Here is a 26163-nt window from a genome sequence, read left to right as displayed (position 1 = left end):
GCACTTGAGTTACATCCCACGCGCATATACCCTTTATGTCAATTTGCATACTAAACTCGTTGAAACAACTAACAAGGATTCTGCTGCGGGTAGCATAAGCTACTAATATGCAAAATATTAAAAAGCCAATTTAGAATAAGTGAAAATGCGGGCTGGGTTGGTGAAACGAGAGCAACGATGTTATCAAATGGAACGATAATTTCTGCTAATTTCGTCTACACGTGTCTACAGTGAAGAATGAAAGATACGATGTGCTTTTTAAAATCCTTTTTTATTTATTTATTTTTTTTTATATAGATGTACACGTTTATTATTTGTTCGTCGATTAATTATATTTTTCCGAAACAAAAGTCACTACGAAATCATTAAAAATATTATAATTTTATTGGAAATTTTTTATTACATATTATATTAAATTTCAGATAAGATGCTAAATTTAACCTTCAAATTATGTATATATATATTGGAAAATTAAATCTTGTAAATTAATAATAATGATAGAATTTCATCAATATATTTCCAAATAGGCTCTGATAGGTGGCGCCGCAACTGGGAAACTTTTGTACTAAAGGATCCTAGAAAAGAAAAGATGCGTATTTTTTCTTTCGACGTATTTTACGTATCTTGAGATATATATATATATTTAACAAAAAGTTATTGACTCTTGATAATGAAATTCAACTTTAACTGTTCTTATAAACTCATACCAAATAAAAACCTTAATGACTACGATAGAGTTTATCGTTCGAGAATTTTCAATTTCAATTTATCTTCAAGATGTGAATAAATCAAAATTGGCGGATAGCGAACAACTCGTGCTTCGTGCTTTACATGGTTCTCAATATTCGTGAAATGAAAATAATAATAATAATAATAATCCAATTAATTTTAAATTAAGCTGTCGTGTAAGAATACGATAGTTTTCGCATTCATTCATTCAATCCAGGTCGTTGAAAGTAGCATGAAGTGTAATAATATGGAGTCGCAGGATCGATTGTCCTAGGCACGAACCTCGATGCAATAACCAACGCGGCCAACACTGTAGATAATCGTCTCATAATTCACATATCCAGCGTCATTATTATTCATACTTGGAGTGAGACCACAGTATGCAGGAGGCAAATTGCCAGCCGGCCTGGCAAATACCATATTCCCATACGTAGCTACGTAGGAGTTTAGCTTTTCATCGAGCATTATGTAATTCTGTTATGTGTTCGTGTGTGCGCCGTCGTGAAAAGTGAGTGAATTTACTTTAGGAAGTTAATAACCAAACCTATAGATGCGATCCTCTCGTTGAAACGATCGTATCGCGGAGATGTGTGCCTTCAAGATCCTCTGCCCGACATGATAATGCATAAACAGATAGATAAAAGGAGAAATCTTTCTTGGAATCTTTCCAATCCGTACATCGATCGACTTTGAAATTGAACGAAGAGAGAACACATCGAAATAATTATCACCGACACGCGTCAATTTTCTCGTACGAATATTTCTTTACAATCCACAAACTGATGTAAGCAACAAATTATATAAGTTTTGATTTCCAGTCGAAGGAATCTGCAAATTCAAACATCCATCGTCGATGATCGATCGAGCCCTTCGCCCTGTTTTACACATCGTCACCAATTAAATCTCAATTATCTTTATCCACCGACGTTTCCCATATTTTTTTTACGCGGTTTTTGATGGGCAGAAAAAAGAACAGGAAAGGGATTGGAACGATCACGCGAGCACCGTGAACGGTTATCGCATCACTCGACCGGAAGTTCACCACCGTTGGCCGGAAAAAAATAACCGGATACGCACGTCCCTGTAATTATGCTTCGTAAAATTCACGAGTTTTCTCGCGTGCCCAGCCCCGGCTAGATTGGATCGTTGGTGGGATGAGACCAGACGTAAAATTTAAATCCCTTTTGAGCGGCGTGGAAGCCTTTCAGAGGGTTACGAGTAATTTCCTCCTAACTAACTTGCCGTTTCAAGCGTCGCGTTAAACTTATCGATCCAAGAATTACTCGCGCGTTGATCACTCCTCATTGTGAATTACGATTCCCTTTAACGACGCTCGAGTGCATCATTCGATATTAATTATCCATGAATCCATAGTAAACAACCTTCCAAATAAATTTATCTCGAGTTTCTATATTATTCCGTGTCATAGCTATTCTTGAAATAAAAAAAAAAAATATACATTTATTTTCAAAAATCAAAGTTCGATGTATTAAAACAAACCTGTTCCTCTCGATGCAACTCGATTCCTCGGTTTCGATCCGAGTAAGAAGGGGAGATCGATTTCGCGAGGAGGGAGAAGAGGCGGCGGCCTGTCGTCTCCTCCTCCGTCAAATGAAAATATGTCAGCGGCAGTCGGTGGCAGCCGAAATCCGGATGCGTTTCTCATCAGCATGCGAAAACTTTGTTATTTGTTTGAACACGTTCAATTATGCATGCGCAATATGCTGACGGTTTTCAAGGGTGCCGGGACGGGATGGGAGGGGAAGGAGTCAAGGGTGGCGGGGAGGGAGGGCTGTATTACGTCGGAGAAGAGGAAAACGGCGCAATCCTATTGAAAGGGTGCGCGCCCCCGTTTCGGACGTAATTGAAATAATAATAAAGCGTGAACGCGCAACAATGAGTTCCTCCCTTCTCCAACTTCCCTTCGCGATTCCTCTCTCTCTCTTTTCTTTTTCTTTCTTTCTTTTTTTTCCAAATAGGGTAAGAGGAATAATGGGATGGCGGAGAACGAAATTACGGAAAATTAACCGAGTAATTAACGCGGAGAAGTTTTTTGTTTGAAGTGAATAGGAAGATTGACGATCGGAATTATTAGTTTGCCCCGGCAAGTTCGTTCAAATACTCGATCATCGTCCCTATATTCGAAAAGAATCGAGCCAATCTTCAACTTGTTTCCACGATCTGCATGTAATCGCACAATAATGACACGCGTCACAACGTTAAGCAATAACAACATCGAGGTAAGTTATCCCCAAGACGAGCGATATTAAACGCGGACTCGAGGGGGGAGGAACGGAGCGGCGGCGGCGGAAAATCAACCCGGTAAAATATTAAACTCGACGACAACTAATCTGCAGGAAGTTCGCATAATGGGAGCCAGGCCGGGGAATGGAGAAAGGGGGGCTTGGTCAATTGGAAACGGGGTGACCGAGTTTCGGGATTCCTGCCGCTTTCAAACGCGTCATCGGGCCATATCGGATTCTTTGCCGGACTCCGTGGAATGCATCGACCTTTCCACAGCTCCGACCTTCCCAACCCCGCGTTTTTCCGCCCGTGGGAAGGAAGAAGGAAATAATTCCGAATAACTTGGCCGATTCCCCTCTTTTCTCTCCTCTCCCCCTTTCTCTCGGTGCAGACGGTGACCCGGTTCACGCTCACGGGTGAACAGTCGGCTAACGACCGCGCTCCCTTCCAACCCGGCTGGTTAAAAGTATACGTGAACGCGGCTCGAGGAGCTGTAAAGACTGTTTGATGGTGTTTGATGTGGAGCGTTGGAGGAAGAGGGGGATAAATCGAGTTTGAATTGAGACACGCGGATCGTAATTCCCGTATCGGAGTAAATTTTAAAATGAAGGCGCGAATTTATACAGTTTTAGATCGGTTAGATCGTGAAATTTCAATTATCCTAGGACGGTATCGTCTAAGACGATAAATTTAGCAGAGATTACTGTTATTTGAAAAATACGAAGAAAATGTAAAGTATAACGGTACAGCTGTTCATTTGTTACGTTCCGTGTCGTAACGTTGAAGATAGCGGTCTCGGATATACCTAGCAATATATTATCTCTTTACAAGCACGCACGTAATTTATTTCTTGCATTAATTTTGGAGCTTAAACGAGCTTGGTTGTACGGAAACTTTTAACGATAACAAATATCGTTATCTTCTCGTCGATTACCCTCGCTCCAACTAAAAATCGCCTTACGTAATTTTAATTTTCGTCTCGAACCGTTCGATCCTGCCGATAAAGAAAAAAAATATCCTTCTCTCTCGTAATATAAAAGTCTCTTCGACGAGATTTAAATTTAAAAAAGAACGTGAATTAGCAACGAGTTGGAAATCACAGGGGGGAGGGATGACGTGGTTCATCGTCGTTTATTTATCGATCGCGACGTGGAAAATTCTTGGCAATTGGGAATTGCGTGGAATCAACCCGTGCGTATTTACACCTGAATACGATCCGTAATATCGCGCGTGAATGAAGCGGACACGAGGCGCGGACACGTGGCACGTCGAGACCTTAATAGCTCGGTTAAAAGGGATTCGTGGTAGGAAAGCTCCGCGAGAGTGGAGCTTGGTCCGACTGTTACACAGCTGCATTTTCCAGTTGTTCCACGTATCCAATTCACCCTTTGATAGCGCTGACCCAGATTCGTGCCCAGAACAAACACCTCGAAAAGCAATCGACAACCTCTTTCCACGCAATTAACTCCTAACACATCCACGCTGGAACGATTTCTTTTAAAAGGATTCCTCCGCTTTTACCGTAATACGTCTTCTACCCCCTTTCTTTTAAATATTGTCGTCTCCGCCGCAATATTATTGTTGTTATTGTCGTTGTTGTTATACATTCGGAAGAAAAGTAAAAACTTTGATCATCGCGGTATCCAAGAATCGTTTCATTCCTTCGTTCGTTGGTTTATGCTACGTTTACACGCTACGCCGCGCTGGATTAACAATCCTTGGCGTTTCGATGTCGCTCCGGATGCGTTGACGTTGACTCGGGGCCAGCTAAGGAGACTGGCTCGAGACTGTAACGAGGTTCAGGATTGATTAACCGTGGCGTTGGAGCGACGCGCGAGCAACTCTACTTCTGCCAAGTCTGGGCAAACGAGTCGACGTCTCGATCCTCTGGCGGAGGATCACCGGGGCCTTAATTACGCTTGATTAATAGCTTCTTCGACGGATTGTCGGCTGGCTTAGACGGCCTGTTTAACGAAGGTCTACCATAATTTTTCGGCTCGAGGGGCTAATTTTCGGTTCGCGCCGGCTTTGGAAATAAAACGTCGCGAGACGGGTCAGTCCTCTCGATCGATGGGGTGGAGATAGGGCGTTTTCTTTTTTCTTCTTCTTCTTCTTCTTCTTCTTCTTTTTGGTCGTTTAAAGTAGTTTCTTTCCCGTGTAAACACAGGGAAAATAAAAGTTTCCTTCGATCGAAAGGACCAAGGATTCAAGGATTTTGGATTGGAAGATCGTTAACCAATTGTTGCGATATTTATTTCTATTCAACGTATCTCACAATAAGATCTTTTAATCAGATCGACCAAATATTTCGTCACGATCGATTCCCTAAACTAGAATTATATTCACCTATTTTCAAAAAAAAAAAAAAAAAAAAAAGAGGCACAATTATCCCCTCTTAATTTCCGCGGTTCAAAATCTTCATGAAACCTTCATTCGAGGAACGAAGCTACTCTTCTCTCTTCTCTCGAGTGCCGCCCGAGTCTTTGATATCTGGTTGGAAACAGGAAACGGTTTCAAACGAGAGGGGAAATGACTTAGCTGTAATCTTCCGTTTTTCAACGGGCTGCCCGAGTATGCCCGTCGAAACGGGCAACGTATAGCACCGAAATAGATTACAAACGTAATATTTCAGCCGTCATAAATATTCCCTGTTGGAAGTTGGAGCCGACCCGCGCGGCTCTCTTTCGCTTTCCCCTTCTTTCTTTCTTTCTTTCTTTTTTTTCGAGCTGCTTTCGCAGGCCGCCGGTCGCAAACGTCGCGATCTAATTGGGATAAGACGGATTTTTGTACCAGGTGGCCCTTAATTGGCCGGCCATCATTACGGGTGGTCTCGCGGTTCTAATTACTGTACGCGCGGCCTTTATACGCCTCTCAAAAGATTTTCACGGACGCAGAGAGAGAGAGAGAGAGGAGTGAATTATTTATAACGAAAGGCGTCCACCGCTGCTTTGCCAGCGTAAATGCTAACGTTTCGAGCAATTTTCTTCGCGTATTTGTTATTATTTCGATTTTCTACGATCTTTCTTTTTCCTCTTGTCCCTTTCTGCAGCGAGAAATTTGAGGGAATTGTTTTCTCGTTTTTTGTAGCGAAAAAGAGTAATCTTACTTTTGTTAAAAGTAAGATTATGATTTTTAGAATGAAAAGAATTGAAAATTTGTTTAAACGGTGGTTTCATTTTATTTTGTTTTCCTCGCTCTTTGAAATATTTCTTGGATTTATTAAGGGTGAAGGATGGAATGCGAGAGACGAATCATAGAAATGAAATCGCTCGATTAATCTTTAATGGAAAGTTTATTGATTTTCATAAAATCGGTTATTTAAACAACTTGTATACAACGTATATAACAATAATAATAATAATAATAATAATAATAATATATATATATCTATAAATAAAATAATCGCTTTAAATTTTATTCGATACAAATACAAATTGCAATAGAAAAATAAATAATATACCTCTAATGTATCCAAATTCTTAACCCATTTCTCTTCCAGATACACTTTCCTTTGGGATACACAATCGATAAATTTACAAATACTGTCATCGTTAAATAAAAATTATTGATTGTCGTATCCATTAAAAAAAAAAAAAGAAAGAAAGAAAGAAAAAATCTATATAATAATAATATCGATAAAAATATATATTTCACTCGAAGTGAAAAGTAAAATAATATAAATAAGAGGGAAAAACACAGTATTACAAATTCGGTTTGCTAATCTTCCTCCGCTTCTACCCCATAGTAATTCCATTCTTGAATCTCTGCCGAGCCGAAGATGGTGAATACAACAAATGCAGACATTTGTGCAATAATTGTTATCCAGAACACGTATCTCCATCGTGCCATAGTATGCTGCGTTATAAATATAATATTTCGATTAATAAAAAGTGATATGTTTACTGCGTGATAATTATTATTACAATCGCATTAAAATGCCTGTGCGAATTGCATTGCGAATATTTAGAAAAAAAAAAAGAAAGATTGACAAGAATATCAAGAATAATAAGTATCACGGTTAAAGATAACGAATAGATGAGCGCAGTTTACATTCCACCACGTGTTGAGCTAAATTTAATCACGAGTTTCGAACATTGACCGCATTGTTATCACAATTATTTACAATTACAACTTTTTTATTCACCGTTACGCGGTTTATCTTTCGTATAAAAATAACTCGATTAATTAACATGTTCGATGTTCAAATTGCAATTTCAAAGTGCAAAATATTGCGCGATAATTCAAGATGCAGTCAAAGCGTATACGAGAAATAAATTTGATGAGAAACGTGGGAAAAATCTGAAAATTTCGGATATTTCGGATAAAGATGGATTGAATTCTCGAAAATATCTTCTGACGTATGAATATTGGTATCTCGAGACCAACTTCTTCCTCAAATACTCGATCAGTAGCTCGTAAACATTTCCATTCTGACCGATTGTATCGAAGAAAAAATTCGCCCCGAAATCTCGGAATGCCCGTCGCAACGAGGGGTGGAAAGGAATTTAATTCATCGAGAATTCCATAATTTCCATAATTAAATATTTCCCTCCACCAATCGTACACACGCATCGTTTCTCGATCGAAGAGTATTCGACGATAAAACTTCTCTGTAAATTTCATTTCTAGTTTCCGTTACCGATCACTTTCCTCCTCGATTTATCAATCGATTGTTCAAAGTAAAAAGAGGTCCGATATTTTCGAGTTCTTTGATTATTCGATCTCTTACCCCGGCTTCCGTGAGCGCGCCCACTATGGCTGGCAAAATAAACGCTGAAATAGTTCCTGGAGTATTCGTAATACCCATTAAAATTCCAGCATAGTTGGGCGCCAAGTCGTTGTGGTTGGCAAGATGGCCGACAAAAATGGAACCTCCTAACATTACGCTAAGCATCAATAATATGACAGCGATTACTCGGTAGCAACCGATATAAGCGATAATAAGGAGAAAAATACTCGGCGGGATGCAACCTGTGAAAATGATTTAAAATTATTTTGGATACTCACATCAGAAGTTTTAGTTTTTCAGATTTTTACTTACTCATCCCTACTGCGATCTTTCGCCCACCGGTTTGGGTCCAATAATTTCGCGCTCTGCCCCAATCCAGTACCCTTCCCAAGATTGGATTCATTATTGCGGCCAAGAGATACGGCAAGCAGCTCAGAATCGCGTTCTGGTAATTTAACAATTATAATTTAAGCCAATAATTAATTAATTAAGAACGTCGTATACTTATTGCTTAACTAATAATAATAATTATTTCATTTTAGTTTTAATAAATAATCAATTTGTACAATCTTTATCTATTAAATTCAAAAATTGCAACGAACGAAACAGTTTAATTAAGGAGAAAGGTATGACAATTTCATCGTTCTTGAAAAATTCTTGCACGAAAAGAAGAATGAAACGCTCGACTCGAGGAAAGAAATTTTAGACTCACAGATTGAATGTCGAATCTCAGAATCTTGTTCATGTACATGGGCAGCTGCGTGAGCAAGAAGTACCAGGCAAAGTTTCCGAACGTGTTGGTGTAAATCAGGGCCAGAAACGGGACCGACGTGAAGATGGCTTTCCACGGCACCTTCATGTGAACCGATTCAAGGCCACGGTGCCCGTACGAGGTCACTATGTAGTGCCTCTCCTCCTCCGATATATAGTATTGCGTTTCCGGGCTCTCGCGGAAGAAGATGAGGAAGACGACGCACCAGATCAAGGAGAGGGCACCGTGTATGTAAAAGACTGCCTCCCAACCGAGGGCGTGCAGTATCATTCCCGACGTCAATATAGAGATCACTGTGCCGATCGACGTTCCGGAATAAATAATACCGAACCATAAACTCTTCTCCTCGTAGACGACCCATCTCCCAACCATGATGGCGACGATAGGAAGATTGGGCGCGCTCACCACGCCCATGACGAATCTCGTAACGTAAAGTAGCCACAACACGGGCGCCACTATTGGAACTATCAGTGTCAAAATCGCGTTCCCCAGCACGCAGAGCAGCAGGGCGTTCCTCGAGTTGAAGCTGTAAATCAATATCGTTATCGTTATCGTCGTCGGGAAACGTGTCTCGACGGAATAGAAACGTAGTAGCTCCTCTCCTTTCGAAAAGTACAAAAGAGGTATACAAATACGAATCTGAGAAAAATACAAGAACATTGGAATTTTCGATTCAAAGCTGATTATCCGATTGCTTCCACTTACCGATCCGCGAAGTATCCGCATGGGAACATTCCCACCAGATAACCGGCGAAATAAATACTTATGGCCAAGCCACGCTGCGTCGAAGTCCATTCGAACGGACCCTCTATATCGATCACTTCTGCTATAGGAACAAAATCGCATTCATCCGACGCGTCCGGTATTTCGTCTCTGTGCTTCACCATGCCGACCACAGCTACGGCTATATTGACCTTCAACCCGTAGACAATCATGTTCGCGATGCAGATCATTATGGCAAACAAATACCTCACGTATCCCACTGTATCGTTGCAAGAAGTATAAATTATGAGTAAGTATATGTAAAGGAAGAAAGAGGGAACGTTTCAATGAAGGAGAATAGAACGAGGGAGGGAAACGACTTTCGATTCGAGAATTAAATATCAAGATTAGATCGAGCTTGCAAATGCGCGTACATCGTGGACAACGTTGAAAGATTTCGAAAGGTTCTCTCGGAGAGGAATCATATCGGAAGGAGAAAGCATGGTTGTTGTTAACGTTTTCGTTAGGCGGGATAGGGATAGAGAAATATTAATTTTATTTGCTTACCCATCTTTCTTAATCTTCCTTGTTTTAATCTTCCGACCGACAGAAATTCTAATTCTCTTGCTTACTCGTTGACGAGCACCACGCTTCTCATTTACAGCAGTTCAGTACAGCTGTTGCGTGTCTATTTTCCTTATCGATCGCGAAAATCGGTTTCGTCACCTCTATACATCCACTCTACTCGTCGATGTTTATCGAATTATGGTTGAGAGTATGAGTTTCTTCTTCTTCGGATGTATCGGTTCCTCAAGATGAGATTATACGTCAATGGAATTACGCGTTTCCTTTGTTTCCAATATCGAGTATAAAATATCGAGTATCGATTGTGCTATCGAGGAATTATTTTTTATTTTAAAGGCGTTTAAAAGTATTAAACGGATCAATCTCTGTCAATCTGCACGCAGAATTTTTATTTTTCTTTCTTTCTTTCTTTCTTTTTTTTTATTATTTTTAAGTTACATGCCGCCAGAGATTCGATAGTTTGACCTCGTTCCCAGTCCATTCTAGTGGCAATATCAATTCTTCTTTTAACGTTCGTAGCGATGTTTAAAGAAGTATCGACCGCTTAAAAGTTTTTATTGTGCAACGTCAACCTGTTGAATGCTCCTGCTATGTATATACGTTACATTTCCACCGCTTACTCTATGAATCTAGTGACATTAGCGATTCCTATCAACGGATAAATCGCCATAAATATCGAATAAACGGCGCTTTTGTCGTTGTCGTGGAAATTTCAGTTGCATAAATTTATTAGCTTTTCTGACGAGACCAAACAGATTCAGTTGCTATGTTCACGATACTATATTTTTGTATATAATACGCGCAATTTTTTATTGCATATATTCACTGTATCGTGTCGTATCGTATAATTCCTTTATTTTATGATAAAATTGTAACATGATTTTTATACGGTTTAAAATGTCGATTTTGTTATTTATAATTTCGAGACAACGAAATTACAGGGATCAGTGAAGAAAAAAATATATTTATCACTTAAATTGAATTATCAGATTTATTCCGATTCAAATATCACGTTCGAAATTGGACGGTGTCGGAACGGTGATTATGAAATACGTAAAGTATTTAAATAAATTTAAATCGTAATCGTATAAAATATACATTGATTTTATTAAGGATTATTAAAATTTTATTTGTGTAACTTATCAGTTAAAGCGAGACTCGAATATTTCACTGTATCTATAATTAAATTAAAAAGAAAGAAAGAGTTATTATGAATATTCTTTCGTATCATGAAATCATATCGTCTTGCATCTTAATTCGATGTCAAATATTATTTTCAATGCATCTCGTTTCATAGATTCGACCTGAAATTGCGGTGAATGGAAATGTAAAATGTCAAATATCAAGAATTAAGGTTAATAGATCTTATAAATTTATCCTCGGATTCGCAGAAAATTATCAAATTAGGTGGATAATCAGTTACGCAGATGTCCTGATACATTTAATCCGGGTGGAACTTATTAGATATAGTGATTTATACATTTATCACGCTCCATTTGCGGTCTGCTTAATAGGAGAATAAAATTAGACTCGCGGCATTTCACGATTCATATTACATTATGTGTTTAATCTGGCATTAACATAGTGTAATGTTCGAATAAATCATGCATTTCCTCTTAAATAAAATATAGATATATAAATCATTATTCCTCTAATTATAAGTATCGAGATAACGTACAAACCGAACGTTAATAAATAAAATAATATCTTAACAATAATAACGAAGAATGCTTGAATATCGTACTTATAACGTAACAACGGTGTATGCATATCGAACAATATTTTTGCCCAAAATATTTTTTCCTCGCGTATACATCTAAACCTATACACCCTACACCTCCTATATTACAAAAAAAAAACAAATATTCTTTCACACGTGCACTTACGAATCATTGTTTTCGCTTTTTATCGATCCAAGGAAATTTTACCTGCTCCATTCAAGTGTACCGCTCGACTTGACACATGTTTGACAAACGTGCACCTGTAACGACCGACAACGGAGGCCGATCGATACGCCGCCTGAGACTTCCTTTAAACGTCGGCTCTTTTCACGTCGCAAAGCGGCAACCGTAACGAAATGTCTCGCGGGGGCGGGTAGGATAGGGGTGATTACGTCGACAGCTTGCCGAGAGACGGGACGACACGGGTCCGAAAAAGCCGAGCATATATCCGCGTGTACAAGATGAAGCCAAACTATCTTCCTCGTTCGTCCCTTCGAATCGAGAGGTGAACGTTCGCGGGATACGACGAGTCGCGAAGAAACGCGAGTTCCACTCGAGAAAGTGCGAAGCCTCGACGCGTTAAAAATGAACGCGCCATCCCGCCCGGTCGAGAATAGACCAAGAGAGAGACAGAGAGAGAGAGAGGGAGGGAAGAGGAGAAGACTTCTATAAGAAGAGACAACCCGTTTCACGAGGCGCGGGGACAGCGATGCCCGGTGACCGATTAGACGGTAGAAAATCCCCGGCGGATGGAACCGGTCTGAGAGGATTCAAGGCCCTCGAGATGTGGCGCATTGTGGCGGACGTCGCCGTTGGTCAGCCACTTTGCCGTCTTACGATTCCTTCCGCAGTGTAAACACCGCGCAACCTACTCGAAATAGAATCAGTCAAAAGGCTGACACTTCTCGCCGCTGGAATACCAATTAGCCGTCCGTTGCAAGTCCGTTCTCCTCTAACAAGCGCGATGCTCTCTTCGTGCCCCACTCGTCGGACCACCTAGCGCGAAAGTGAAGCGATACGAGGCCAGAGCGCTCATTTCTTACGTTACTATGGTTGCTCGGCGCCCGAGTCGTCGACTCCTAATTATAGGCGCTCCGTCAATTTTTCATCTTTCTCTTTCATCTCGGTGTTCACGGCTGAATCGTAGAATTTCGTAAGCATTCGAAACTTCTCTCGAATCATTTTTTCTGCGACTTCGTTTAAATTCCGTGATTTCATAATTCGAAATATTTTGACGAGAAGCAGCGCGCGTTTTACCATCAAGCAGCGAAACGAAACGCAATAATTGTATTAATTATCTTATCTTATGCTCCTCTTCGACTTCCCGATTTTTTCCCCATTATCTCATTTCGAACGAATCGGGGGAAATCGTTCGAAGATGGAAGAAACGGCGATTAAATGGAAAACTCGAAAGTGAACGGCTGATATATATGCGGGCATTAGTTATACGTAGTGTATGTAGATGTACGTCTTCGTTCGTCCTACCCCTCCTGGATACACATCCCCCGACATAATCGGGATCGACCCATATTTCCCCGCCGCAATGCGTCAACTTGCCCGCGGTCTCGCGCCACTATTTTTCATTCCTGGCCCGTGATCTCGGGTGTCCAAATTCACCTTCCTTCCTTTGTCATCGAGAGCATCTACTATTCCATCCCCGTCGTGGCGTGGCGTGGCGCAGGTCGAGCCGATCGTGGAAATTTCTCCAGGAACGAAGGGGACGAAGGGAACGAATCGACGGCGTTCGAATGACAAACAGTCACCGATGCTCCCGTAATAGACACAGCCGAAAGGATTCGTAGCGATTGGAAATTGAAATTTAGGCGGAAAGGGAGGAAAGGAATTATCGATTGATCGTAGTTACAGGTATTTAGTCTCTTGTTCTTTCTCATATTTTCTTTATTATAGCAATATTCTTTATTATAGCAAAGGAGAGGGAATTTCTGTTTGACACTTGGAGGGAAGAGAAATGATCGTGTTGGGAGAAGGAGAAGGGATCAATGGATATTGCGTGTTTGAAAAATTAATTACGTGGCAGCAACAGAGACTTTAATTTACTTTTCGAAGGGAAGGGATATTTTAAAAATATTTTGTGAATATTTTCCACGGATTTTGTAACGGGATTAAGGGAGAAGCGTCTTTTAAACGTCGAATCGATTTTATTTAGCTCGTTTAGTATTGCGGTCTTAAATATATGCATATATTTCCGTGTATACGATGGTGGATAGCGAAGACGATGGTACTATTGGACGTCCATAAAACGTTTGTTTGCTCATCCAGTTTACACAGCTCTCAAAGTCAACGGCAACTTCCGCTCGACCGACTATCGTTGAATGAAATGCTAACGATGATGGATGGGCAACGAGATCTCTCTTTCTTCTCTTTCATGTAAACTTCTTTGTTAAAAAGAAAATAAGAGAAGCGGCCGAGACCACGGTTCAAACACGCTCATCATGGGATAACGCTGATATTTTAAACCGTTTCACAACCTTTTCGCCTTGTAATTAAGCTTACAAGACGCTCGTTTCCATATTCAAATTAGCCGTAGGGAACAAAGTCAAACACACCAAGTGGAAACGTTCGTGGTTCTAATACGGTGATCTGGTTTCTTAGGACGGACCTAATTCATGCATGAATTCCTCCTTTTTTCCTCTCTCTCTCTCTCCCTCTCCTCGAATTCTTTCCTAATCCTTCGTTCCATCGTTTCAATTATGTAGAAGAACCATGAATACGAAATTTTCTTTAGCTCTACGAACGGGAGGAAAAGGATAAAAATACGAATTAATTTTTACAAACAAAATTTCCCTCCTATTAAATTTCTCTTCGTTTACTGGTTCTCTTTCCCTTAATCCCCACGAGAAAATAATTATCACCAAAACAAGTATCAAAATAATTATCATAGAAAATATTGGAAGAAGAGAATTTTTATTAATCGGGCGACTTTCGAGTGTTTCGCAAAAGGCGCGACACCCTTTATCGCATTAACAGCGATGAGCCGTCAGATTGGACAGAGCCGTATCGTCATTCCACTTATTATACACCCACTGTCAAGATTCTCTCTGGAAGAAGCTCACCTTCTCGCCTTTCGGATCAAGCAGAAACGTCTTACGCGGATCTTGGACGCGAACGATATGATCCTCTTAATATGTCCCACGGCTTACGAGTATTATGATATTCCCTCCTAATTCTTATCTCGTGGAAGAGAGCCACCCCCTTGGCTAAGCCGGACGAGGAAGCCCCGACGAACGTGGGCTTAGGTGCATATTGATGCTCCTATTGAACGTGTGCGCGCTGGATACTCGCGTATTTATACACGAGTTAACTTGTGTCGAGTGTTTTCGAGACCGCGAGAATATTTTGCTACGTATCGACGTACGATTGACCAAATTTATTCATCGGGAAATTTTAATTAACGGCGAGATAATATCGATAATATGGAACGAGAGAATAAATTTCTCAAAGGAGCAATTAACCTTTGGTCTTAGAGAGATGCGGAAGGGCGAAGAATGGAGAAGAAGTGCACGAGCCAGGCCGCTCGAAGGGATCGAGTTCTCAGCATCGTATTGTCTCATCGAGCACAATTGCTCCTCTCCTCTTCGATGATACTTCGTAATCGATTTAAGGTCAAGTTTAAAAACCTGTGTCGCCTACCCCGTTATGTTTCGCACAGCTCGTAGGAAATGTACGCGCAACAGAATGTATTTTTATATTTTTATATTCGAGAATATTCCATCTCGATGCGAATAAAGAAAAAAAAAGAGAAGAAAGACTCGTCTTCCAGTAAATTTTCTAGTAGCATTCTCCTAGTGCATAGAAAGTATGGAATGATTGGTTTTTCCTCTCTTTTGTGCTCGTCCAATTACGTTGCCCATTTGTTTCAAAATTCACGTTTTCTACCTTTATTCCGTCTATCTATCCTTCAAATTTAACGTTTATCGACAACTTTCCATATCGACTGAAAAATCCCCCTTCCCCTCGCTAAAATCAATCTTTTCGCAATTCGGTATGAGAAATTCAGCAAACCGTCAAATATGATTCGTGTCTTAAATCATATTATTATGAACAATGCGTGCGATAACTGTTCCACGCGGTTCCTTCTCGACCAGCCACACTTTTTCCTTTTTAAATGTAATCGAGCAACAACGAAACTATAATTTAATTAAACATTGATAATCATATTAAAAACGTACGATATTTCCCTACTTCTTTAAATTACTTAAAATAGAAGAATTGGACGACGCGCGTGTAAAAAGCTTCGATAAACTTTAATTAATCATCGACGAAATGTAACACGTTACTTTCTGGAATTCTATCGAACAAAGGAAACGAGAAATCCCTTCGAATCCCAATCGAGTATTCCAAGAACTCGAACCGTTTAATTCGAGCCGTGCGCCTATTCGACCCGCTACGTGCCGCAATCATCCGATTTCCACGGAACCGATTCCTGTCTATCGCGTAGCCAACGATCCCCGTACGCGTAATCCGCCGAAAATCGTTCAGAGTTTCCGGAGAGAACGTTTCGTTGTTTCGCCGACTAAGCAGATTCGCCCAAACTCGCTCGAGATCTCCTCCCCGCGAGGCTTGGAAACCCGGAAGACGGCCGCGCGCGAGGAGACGACGCGCGTCACGCGTCTTGTTAGCGGCGCGAGGGTGTCCTCATTATACCGAGTGACGGTGATGATGACGATGCAACCGAAAGCCCAACCGTGGATTCCGATGCACGTTTGATGAGACGTAAGAAAGGGAAACGGTGCAGAAGAGATCAAAAAAAGAAAAGGAGGGGAGAAGCTGTCGCGAAAAGCAGCGCTCATTAGAGAGCAGCAGCGAGGGGGGAGGATAGGAGAAAAGGGGATCTTTTGCTCTGTTGCCTTTGACGGGAGAGGGCCTCGAAAAAGCGCGATTATTCGCGGAATTCGCGCGTTTCCTACTCGGATTTCTTAATTGCGAAAATAATGACGTGGCCGAGGAGATTTTTATCCCTGGGTGTATCCGTGCGAGGATTTCGTTTGAGAGGGAACACGAGAAGAAGGGAGGATGAGGAGGGGCGAGGAGTTTGCTTTGTGGCGGTCGAGACGATTTTTCGAACGAACGGCGGGGGTCGTTGAAGAGGAGGATCCCGTTTCGCGGGAAATGTCAAGGGGTTCGTGAAAGAATTCCTGGGAGATTCCTACGAAATGTATGGAGGAGGAGGAGGACGATGATTGCGTGACGAATGCGCGCACGAAGTTGAACCGGTCACGGGGTCACGTTGGAGATTGATGCTGACAACGAGATCATGCACGAGAGCACGATTCTGACTGGAAATAATGCGATGTTCGAAACAATCGCGATCATCGATCCTTCCCGTTTCGCCGTCCGTAATGTCTCGTTATCGCGTTATCGACGAATTAATATCGCATGATCGATGCGCGCCAGAATCGTATTTCCAGCTGCGTTTCCTTTGAAGACTTTAAAATTTTTCTAGTCACCGAAAGGACGGAAATTTATCGGACGAGTCGAGTATCGATATTATTCGACTCGGCCCTCCAATTTATTCGTGAAAGCACGAAGACACGCGCGTTTCTTTGAACTTATTTCACGAAGATCGGGAAAGGATCTCGTAAAGGATCGATTTATAAGGCGAGTCACGGTCTGACCGACCTAGGCGAAAATTGCTCCACGAAGTGATCAGAAAAATGCAAGTTCGCATTCTTTGATTCGTAACGAGTGATTCGTAAGAGGAAAGGCTCGTACGCATATGACTTCCTCTCGAGTTTAATCTCGGATTCATCAGAAATTTTCGTTCACGCAACTCGAAACATCTCGAAATTCTCGCCGAAATTGTTGGACGAATAACAACCTTTGATTATACACTTTTAAAGGATCAATTTTAACAGAGAAACGCAATTTCGGACTAAAATCGACATTTCGTCAAAGATTGGACGATAAGAAATTTATCGAATCTCTCGAATTAACGCTCGAATCGATCCTCCAAAATTAAATTCATCGCATATATAGCATATAAGACGAGGAAGAAGCACGACATGGACACAAAAATCGCGCGATATCGAGACGATTCCTGTGCCTTATCCCTTCGATCAACGGTCTCTATCTGCACGGGAACATCGAGACAGTCGCGAATCGAAGTTATATACGCCGGGACGAAGAAAATGTCGCTTTTAATATCCCGGTATCTCCTCGATCTGAACTGTTGGGCGTCCCGCAGGGAGGCACCTCAGCCTCCTCTCTCCTTCCCCGAATGAACTATGCTTTCTAGAGGAACTTTGTTTCCCGCGATAACATTCCAAAGTCAAAGGGTTCTCTTTGCCCGATAACGATCACCCTTCTCCCTCCCCTTCTTTACCCCCCACATCTATATACATACGCCCTCTCAGCTCCTTATCTCGCGGCGATTCACGACTCGGATTGAAGAATATAAGCGCCCAGTATATCGCGTGAGTCTTTGATTTCGTTACGCCGGCCATCGGATAGGGATGATGGTTGCGGGAGTGTGAGAGGAGAGAGAGTTTCCATGGATCATTTTATGGTTAAATTGTTAACACACACGCATTGGTGGAAATCTGAAACGGTGGATGTGGAAATAACTAAACAGAACCTGTTGCCTGATAAAGTCGATCTGTATCCAATGGTGAGTTTGTTGTTTTAATTTTAAAAGAGGTTCGATTCTATTCAACGATTTTAGATTCGTGGATCGATTGCATTTATTTTATATTAGGAAGGAATCTAAACGCGTCGTGACAATGTTTTCTTTCTTTTCCTGATCCCAACTCGTTCTACTTTGCAATATTAAAATTGATAACCTTCTCCACTGCGAATCGAAAATTTAAACGGCCCTTCCTTCTATTAAATCTTTCGTTAATATTTACAGATCGATATTTCTCGTCCTTTTTTTTAAACTTCTCGTCGAATCCTCGAATCGGTTTCCTTTTTTTCGATCTCGAGCGACTCCTTCCGGATCTCTAATGCATAAATGAAAGGATAAGGCAAGGAGGAAGGAATTAAAAAATAATAAGAGATGGAGAAGAGAGGGAGGGGGACAGAACTCGATATTATCGCGTACACAAAACGATCGGTGGGATCGATTCATAAGGAAGGGATAACTGTTCGCCAGTGAAATAAATATCTGGCTTTAACGAACCGTTTGTGGATGCTATCGATCCTCGCCACAGTATCTCTTTCCCGCGTCATTAATCCTAAATAAGGTTTATAAAATAAAGTGGAACGAGCCCGCCAAGATCGATAACCTAGGGGAATAGTAAAGGTTATTCCGGGCTCACCTGAGATTCACCGATATGGTCAGAGGTAATACTTTCTTGCCATTCCTCCTTCCCTATTCTTTCGACGCTGGATTGCATTTTTTCCCCTTCCTTTTTCATTTCTTTATTTCTTTATTCCTTTGCAACGAAAATCTTGTTATAATTTATAATCGAGATCTCTACGTACTTCGATTCATCGGCCCCGTAATTTCTCTGTTTCTGGAATTAAAGGTGGAACTTTTATCGGCTGTTCCAAGCTTCCAATTCCTTTCAAAACGTCGCGATATCGTGATCGATGTGGCAACGTAATCGTAGAATCGCGTGAAACGATCGATGAACTCGTTCTCTAAGCCATTTCTTTCTCCATTTTGAGTCTTCTTGTTACACTTTTAATTCATTCTATCACCCTTCTTTTATCGTTTTTCATTAGACACGAAGCAATTGTCTTGATCAAGATATCGATCTCTTGTTTCAAATGCAGTTCGAGCTTGTTTATTTTTTTCTTCTTTTCGAGAAGAAGATGTTTATCTCTCACGAATCTTTCTCTACGAAGTTTGTGTAGTTTGCACTTCGTAAAATATATTTTATATTTACTTTCAAAAATGAGTTGTCGTGTGACAAAGAAACGTGGAGATAGAGCGATCGCAATCAGAGATAAATTCTCGATCGTAATTTTTAGAAGAAATCGAGCGAGCTCGACAAGAATAACGCGCCTTTTGCTAGTTGAAAGTTCTTGTAATAGTTCACCAAGGTATGTTTTTGCACGCGTTCATATTTTATTCGATATATCGTTTCACGATATCCTAGTTGTTTTCAACAATTTCCCGTTTCCACCAACTAGGGCGGAAGAAAAAACAATCCGTTCGAGCCAGAAACGCGGAATTACGAACGAATTCGATTCGTTTCACGCAAGGCTAAATCACTGACACTTGTGGAACTTTTTTTTTTCTTTTTTTTTACACAAATTATATTTATGGATCACGATGAATATTCGAACATTACTGGCTGTTAAAACGAGGAATTATTATTATTGTTATTATTATTATTATTTTTCGAGCCAACTTTGGAGAACCAACCGCATGATAAACGACGCGCATGATGGGGAAAATTCGACTTGCCATGCCTTTTTTTCTTTCTTGTTTCGCGCGTCATTATTATTATTATTATTATTTTTTTTTCAGCAGAATTCGTGGCTCGTGAAATACGGACCGCGTGACAGAAAATCTATGATTTTGATTTGACGTGACGGCATGGATAATGGATTCGAATGTCGATCATCTTCCAATACCGCGCGCAACGACATTGTGAAGTGAGATCGCGAAGACAACAGGTGCTCTTAATTCTTTAAATCACGATGACGTGATTATTAAATCATTTCTCGTGGGACGATAAATCTCACTGATCGAATTCTCGAGATAATAATTTCTCTTTCGCGACAACTCGATGTCCTTTTTTTTTTTTTAAATATTCTAACCAAAAACAGCGGAGAGAAATGTATTTCGTGCATCTTGGAAAAGTAAAACGAACCGTTCCGTTTCGTCATCACTAAAAAAAAAAAATCTCCCTCTGAATCTTCATACTCTTCTTAAATCTTTAAATCAAGCGTATTCGTGCCCCGATAAGATTTTCGAGGTGCGAAGGAACGTTTGGGCCACGTCCGCCTCCCACGCCACTCATTACTCACGTCCGGGTTAGAAAGACGAAAGGAAAGAAGAAGGGAAGGAAGAGAGAAAAAAGAAAAACGTTCCATCTCCGCGTCATTTCTCTCCCTCCGTGGCTAGATCACCTCTATGAATCTTATTCGAGCCGCTTTCGGTTCCCTCTCGTTAAATCTCGCCAAGTGGATCTATACAACAATCGAGGACCCATTTTGTTGCACGAGAATGACAGATGCGACAGCTGTTCAAGTTGATGCTCGATGCCAACTCTCTTCTTTGGATGGACGATTATCTCTCAAAGTTCCCAATTTTTCTCTACGGAATTTTAATTCTCTCGGGATAGATTCGAAAGCGAAACCAGGAATTAATAGTTAATTAATATTTTCTAGAATTTCGCAACATCTACGAACGAAAGAATCAATTTAACATGGCTCGACGTACCCTATTATTCCCTAATCCACGAAACAGTTCCTCCATCCTAGTTTTTCTCGATGATATCCCATGGGGGGAGGGGGAGGATCCGAGCTACGAACGAGGATTGTGGCAATTCGCAACAAAGGAATCGTTATTATTAAATGGGAAAGAAGCTCGGTGGGGGACATTGGTGGACAGTTCCCAGGAGGAGAGATGGATACGTCCAATCCAATCCGCAACGGCCGCCTCGCCACAGGCCTGAGGGTAATTTTTATAGAAGCCGCGATTCACCCGCACTTCGCCACCCCCTCGTCGTCTTTCGAGCGAGTAATTTCTTCTAGGATCCCTTTCCCTTCCCAATCCTTAACCGGTGAACGGCCTGGCTTCTTCTCCCTCTCCTCGACCGTTGTTGCGACACTCTTTTTCTCCCTTCTCTTCTCTTCTCTGCAGGCCGCGCGCTTCCACCATCTCGAAGCGGCGCCAAGATTCTAGATAAGACCGAGAGAAAAATGCGACCGAGTATCTCCTCCCTACGTGAACGATTTCTACGTGGATTAAAGATGACGCTACGTTTACCACGAAATTCGAGAGAAGCGCGCGAGAAAGTGGAATTGGACCGCGTGTGGCGAGGCTTCGTCGATCGGTAGCATTAATCGTATCGTGGTGGGTCTTTGTGTAGGTCCATGGATGGTTTTAGATGGGAAGCGTAAGTGATTGTAACAATTTTTCTCTCGTTTAAAATTTCTCGTTAAAGTTTAAATCTTGATTATTTGCTATGTGTAGCATCGATGCGGGAATGCGATGTATCGTATCCACGCACGAGATGAAAAGTGTGCACGAATGGGAGAAAGCTTATTGTGTATATCATAGAGTTTTTATTTTGAGTCTCGAGGCGGAAAGAAAGAATGGCTTCTCTGTTCACGATCCGCCATCAATTTCAGACAGTTTAAACCGTGTTAAATTGCCGTTGGGCTTGATAAAAGGAACGAACGGCCAGGGCCTAGTTAGTTCCCATTACACGCTAATACCTGTGTAAATCGGTCCTTAAACAAGACCGGCTTCACAAAGGCACCAGCTGTCGCGTCAGGTTCTTAGCTCAAGGGTTTGTGCTCCTTTTTTTTTATTACGACGATAGATGCAATTTTTTATTCGAGTATAGTCCGTTTTTTAAACCCTTTATCGTACGTAGATTGATGAAACTAATCTAATTCTAGAAAATATCATTTATGATATTATATATGATCATTTACTTGTTATAGGTTATCAAATTTTTTCATACACCTTTGGTCTCTTCTTAATAATTAGAATAAAGTAGTATAGTTGTATTCACGTATGATCGTAAATTGATGTTTTTATTATTTTTTTCAGAAAATTTGATTGTTTTATTATCATTAATATCGAGGTGAAATTGTTATTTCCTTTAACTATATGTATTATATGAAATTTGATGTACTTATTGGAGCAATTGAAAATAATTTTTGTAATAACAATAGTATATTTAATATTTCGAAAAATATTTTTCTTTAATTCAATCTTTTCTGTGGAATAATAGATTTGAAGAGTAAGAAAATGAACATTAATTCGTCGGAATTTTTATTGATGATAAATTTTTTTTTGTTTCAGGTATGTACAATTTATTAACAATTTGTTCTGACGATGAAAGGATTACGGTGAGTGTTTACAGAACAATTTATTTGTATACGTTTGATCAACACAGCATCTTGATCAAAGAAAAAAAATAAAATAAGAGGAATTATCTATAAATAATTCGAGTATCAGAATCTGTTTGATTCTGAAAACATCCATTTCATCGTATCATCTTTTAATACAATAACAACGTAACCGTGTACACGATACTTAGCACAATATTTGCTTTTATCGTGTCATGAAATATAAAGCAAGCACTGCAAACAACTTTGCATAAAGCGAAGCGAAACTTAAAGATTGAAGGAAAAAGAAAAAAAAGAAAACGATAAAAGAAGATCAACTACAGCAAATCTTAAAAACCGTGGAAAGAAACAGAGATTAAGAATATTGTCTCTCGGAGAGACAATAAATGGAAAAATATTCACTTCAACGTCAAATTTATTTCAATGCGCAAATGATAAAATACTGTTTCGAACAAAAATATCGCACAAAAATTCACGATTCTTCCTTCCGAACCGAGAACAAAATTATTCCTAATTTTTAAAACTTTTCCCCTCCTAATTCTCCTTCTCCTATCCCAATCACGCTTCTCGTCCTCTATCCATCCATCCATCTTGCAAAACCACCAATGTAACAGTAATATCATCTCCAGATCAATTTCTACGAATCCACCTGTCGATCGAGTCCTTGGCGAGCGATTCGATCCACCGCCTCTCTTGTCAGAACGCTCGTTAGCCAAAGATTTGTGACCACGGTGGCCGGTGCCATTAAGATGTAATAGCGTGGCTTGTTTCCTTTCCCACTATATTTTTCAACCGCGCTAACGGTAATCACCGTAAAATTCACCGCGCTTGCCGAACCCAAACAACCAATTTGGAAACTTCTCGTTCTCCTATAATAAAATCGATCTCAACCCCGCGTTGTTCTCTCCCCCCCTCCCCCCGAGTTACTAAGTACCGGTCATTAAAAGAAAAGAGAGGGAAAAGAAGAAAGTGAAGAGGAAGGAAGAGGAGGAAACGCAAGCTTCCGAATGCTCGATAATTCTGGCCCCTCCCCTCTCCTCCCAATTCGAAGGAGCATCGATAATCGTTGCCTTGGTGGAACAAGCGAGAGAGTCTTTTGAACGAGGTTAGGTGTTTTTTAAGAGCTCTTAATGAGAGGGCGCTCGGCTTCGACGTAAAAAACATCTATCCCCCTCCATCTTAACGAGAATCCAAGGATAATTGCGAGTGCTAAGCGCGTTGGCTCGGCCGCTTTGACATTTGAAAGACGTACACGCCTTTTCTATTATTGCATTCTTTCGTTTCCCTCCCCCAGTTCCTCCTCTCTTTTTCCACTCTTATCCCCTCCCCGCTTCTTTTTCCCTCCCTCTACCCCGCTTCAACGTCAATTTGCAGAAACTTACGTCCGAGTACTTGGATAAACGATCATTACGAAGTCGCTCTTACGTACCACTCTTCGGGAGAAGACTCATTAGTGCCGGGTAAGTGTTAGGATTCGTGAAGGCGAGAGACAGCTACGGTTCGACAAACTTCAACGCGCGTTTCAACGCGCTCAAGGTTTAATCGAGCAAATGAAGTAGCAGCCGCTTCTGTGTGTGTGTGTGTGTGTGTGCACGCGTATCGAGAAGTATATTATTCTTCGAGTCTTTTCTCGAGTTCTCCTTTGAAATTTGTGTTTTCCCACCTGGAACGCAAACAAATAATTTTACCTGTCGTTAGATGGAAATATGATGAATATCAGATTGACGAAGTGTACGCGTGGGAAAAATATTTAGAAATTTTATTTCATTCTCGTAGGGCTGTCATTCTTTTTCAGCACACGATGCCTTCCTCGATCGTAGAATTCGATGAATTGGGGAATAAACTATCAAAGTTTCATCCCCGTCGAAACAAATATTTTCGATATCATCCTCGTTCCATATTCTTTCTGCCATGCGCGAAAATGCGCGCTTCGTATTCGATGTTTTAGTGCCATTTATACTTTATGCGCTGTTACATCATCTCCCAAAGACGTTCCTCTCTTACAGCGGGAGCTCGAGTAAATTTTTCACCCGACGCTACTTTTGCCCTCCTATATATTTCCCTTCCACGACAATTTTCTCTCCCCGTCAACAATCAATGCTACCTTTCCCTTATTTATTATATATATATATATATTCTTAAAAAAATCCTGAATCTCTGTATCAAATTTCTAAAACATTACGAAATGTATCTGGATGTGATATCGATTGAAGATCCGAACTATCGATGCGAAACGATACGATCGCGATCAAAGACGCGAACCACCGCCGGAAATACGTTGTTTCGCCTGTACGGATAGATCGCGGGCTATATTCGTGGAACGAGGTAAGGACCAAAGGTGATGGCGAGGGGAAACGGATTAAAACCGCATCAAAAGCGGAATGGATATATAATTACATTAGTTCCGTGCTATCGGTTGAAAATAATAGGTTAGACGCGCTCTCGCGTATGGCGGACGATAATTAGGTTGTATCAGGTTCGTAAGCCGTGTTCTAAGCGGATGCGCAAACGTAGCTTCCTTCAAACACGTTACGCTTTAATGGCATCCCTATTATCTTTCGTTAATGCTGCCAAGTATTACAACAAAGTTTCGGGGGCTTAACCTTTTTTCCCTCCCTCCTCCCTCTTCTCTCTTTAACCTCTGTGTGTGTGTGTGTGTCTCGTTTCGTTTACGACAAGAATTTGCTACCGGCGATTATCGTAAAATATCGACTACGCAGGATAGGGGGAGGGGCGGAGTGAAAACATTTTAACGATATTGCAATATCAATTTTCGATAAAGAGGATAAAAATACTACTATCACTTGCGAAGCGATCCTTCCTACATCATACACGAGGTTTTGGTTCAAAAATTTTTGGTTGAAAACTCGTCCTCTCTAAAAATTTAAATTCTCGAAAAGAAATCGAATATTTTCGGATAATGACGATACTTTGTATATCTAAAAAATTCACCGCTTTGGAAAATCATATTTGAGAGAAAAGAAAATCGATTAACAATGCACGTATGTGTAATCGAGAAAGGTGAGGAGAGAGAAAGAGTTCGTATCCGAGTTACGATCAATTTAACGAAATAAAGAAGGAGAGAGTGGATGGTGGTATAAAGGAAGGAGAGATGGCGGGCTTTTACGTCTGCTCTCCCAATAAAATCCCACAGTTGCGCGGGACGAAATTATTTAAAGCAGACTTCTCTTTGAAATCATTCCCTCCGCGGGGAAGCCGCGATGAAAAAGGGACGAAGGGAGCATCTCCCTTTAGTTGAGCCAAGTGAGAGTCGTAAGAAAAGAAGAGAGTCAGAGTCCTGTGCCCGCCCGCTATAGGCAATTTGACTTTTCTGCCCTTTGAGTCGATGATCCCGGCTGTAAAGAAAGAATCAGTCCCGAGTAAACCACTCCGCTCCAAGTGGAGAGCCTTTTGAATAAGGTAATGTCCCCGAAAAGAAATTTTTTTCCCCCTCCCCCCTCCGATACCTTTCTCTCCGCGACGTAAAGCCTTTAATCGGTTAAAAAATGCTTCCCTCCCTCGACGAATATTTCCTTTCTCACCACGCTTTCATCCCCCCTGAGCTTACACGAGTTCGATCGGAAAGTTGTTGTTCCACGATCTTTACGTATCGGTTATATCACGATTTACAGTCGTACGTAGGATGAAAAAAATCTCTCTTACGAAGTATGGATAAGTCTATA

General features: G+C 40.9%; 2 protein-coding genes across 7 annotated transcripts in view; one reads left to right on the top strand and one right to left on the bottom strand.

Annotated features, from left to right (window-relative positions):
- Positions 1-26163, top strand: part of LOC107994843 (teneurin-m) — a 502908-nt gene that overhangs the window by 102699 nt on the left and 374046 nt on the right. The window lies entirely within an intron of this gene.
- On the bottom strand, positions 6252-10865 carry LOC107993134 (sialin). The gene is made up of 6 exons (XM_017049380.3): positions 9744-10865; positions 9180-9456; positions 8415-9000; positions 8015-8147; positions 7703-7944; positions 6252-6828 (listed from the first exon to the last, which is right to left on the bottom strand). Exons 1-6 carry the CDS (start codon positions 9745-9747, stop codon positions 6691-6693), a joined length of 1380 nt encoding a protein of 459 aa, XP_016904869.1. The 5' UTR covers positions 9748-10865; the 3' UTR covers positions 6252-6690.

This window comes from Apis cerana, linkage group LG1, assembly GCF_029169275.1.
Source record: "Apis cerana isolate GH-2021 linkage group LG1, AcerK_1.0, whole genome shotgun sequence".
Classification (NCBI taxonomy): Eukaryota; Metazoa; Arthropoda; class Insecta; order Hymenoptera; family Apidae; genus Apis; species Apis cerana.
This window is presented reverse-complemented; position numbering and strand designations above follow the sequence as displayed.

Excerpts from the sequence above, each read along its gene's own strand:
- LOC107993134 (XM_017049380.3), bottom strand. Across the intron at positions 9,001-9,179 it reads TGCGGATACTTCGCGGATCG|CTTCAACTCGAGGAACGCCC; the intron begins GTAAGTGGAAGC and ends ATTGATTTACAG. Across the intron at positions 8,148-8,414 it reads TGAGATTCGACATTCAATCT|AACGCGATTCTGAGCTGCTT; the intron begins GTGAGTCTAAAA and ends TTAAATTACCAG.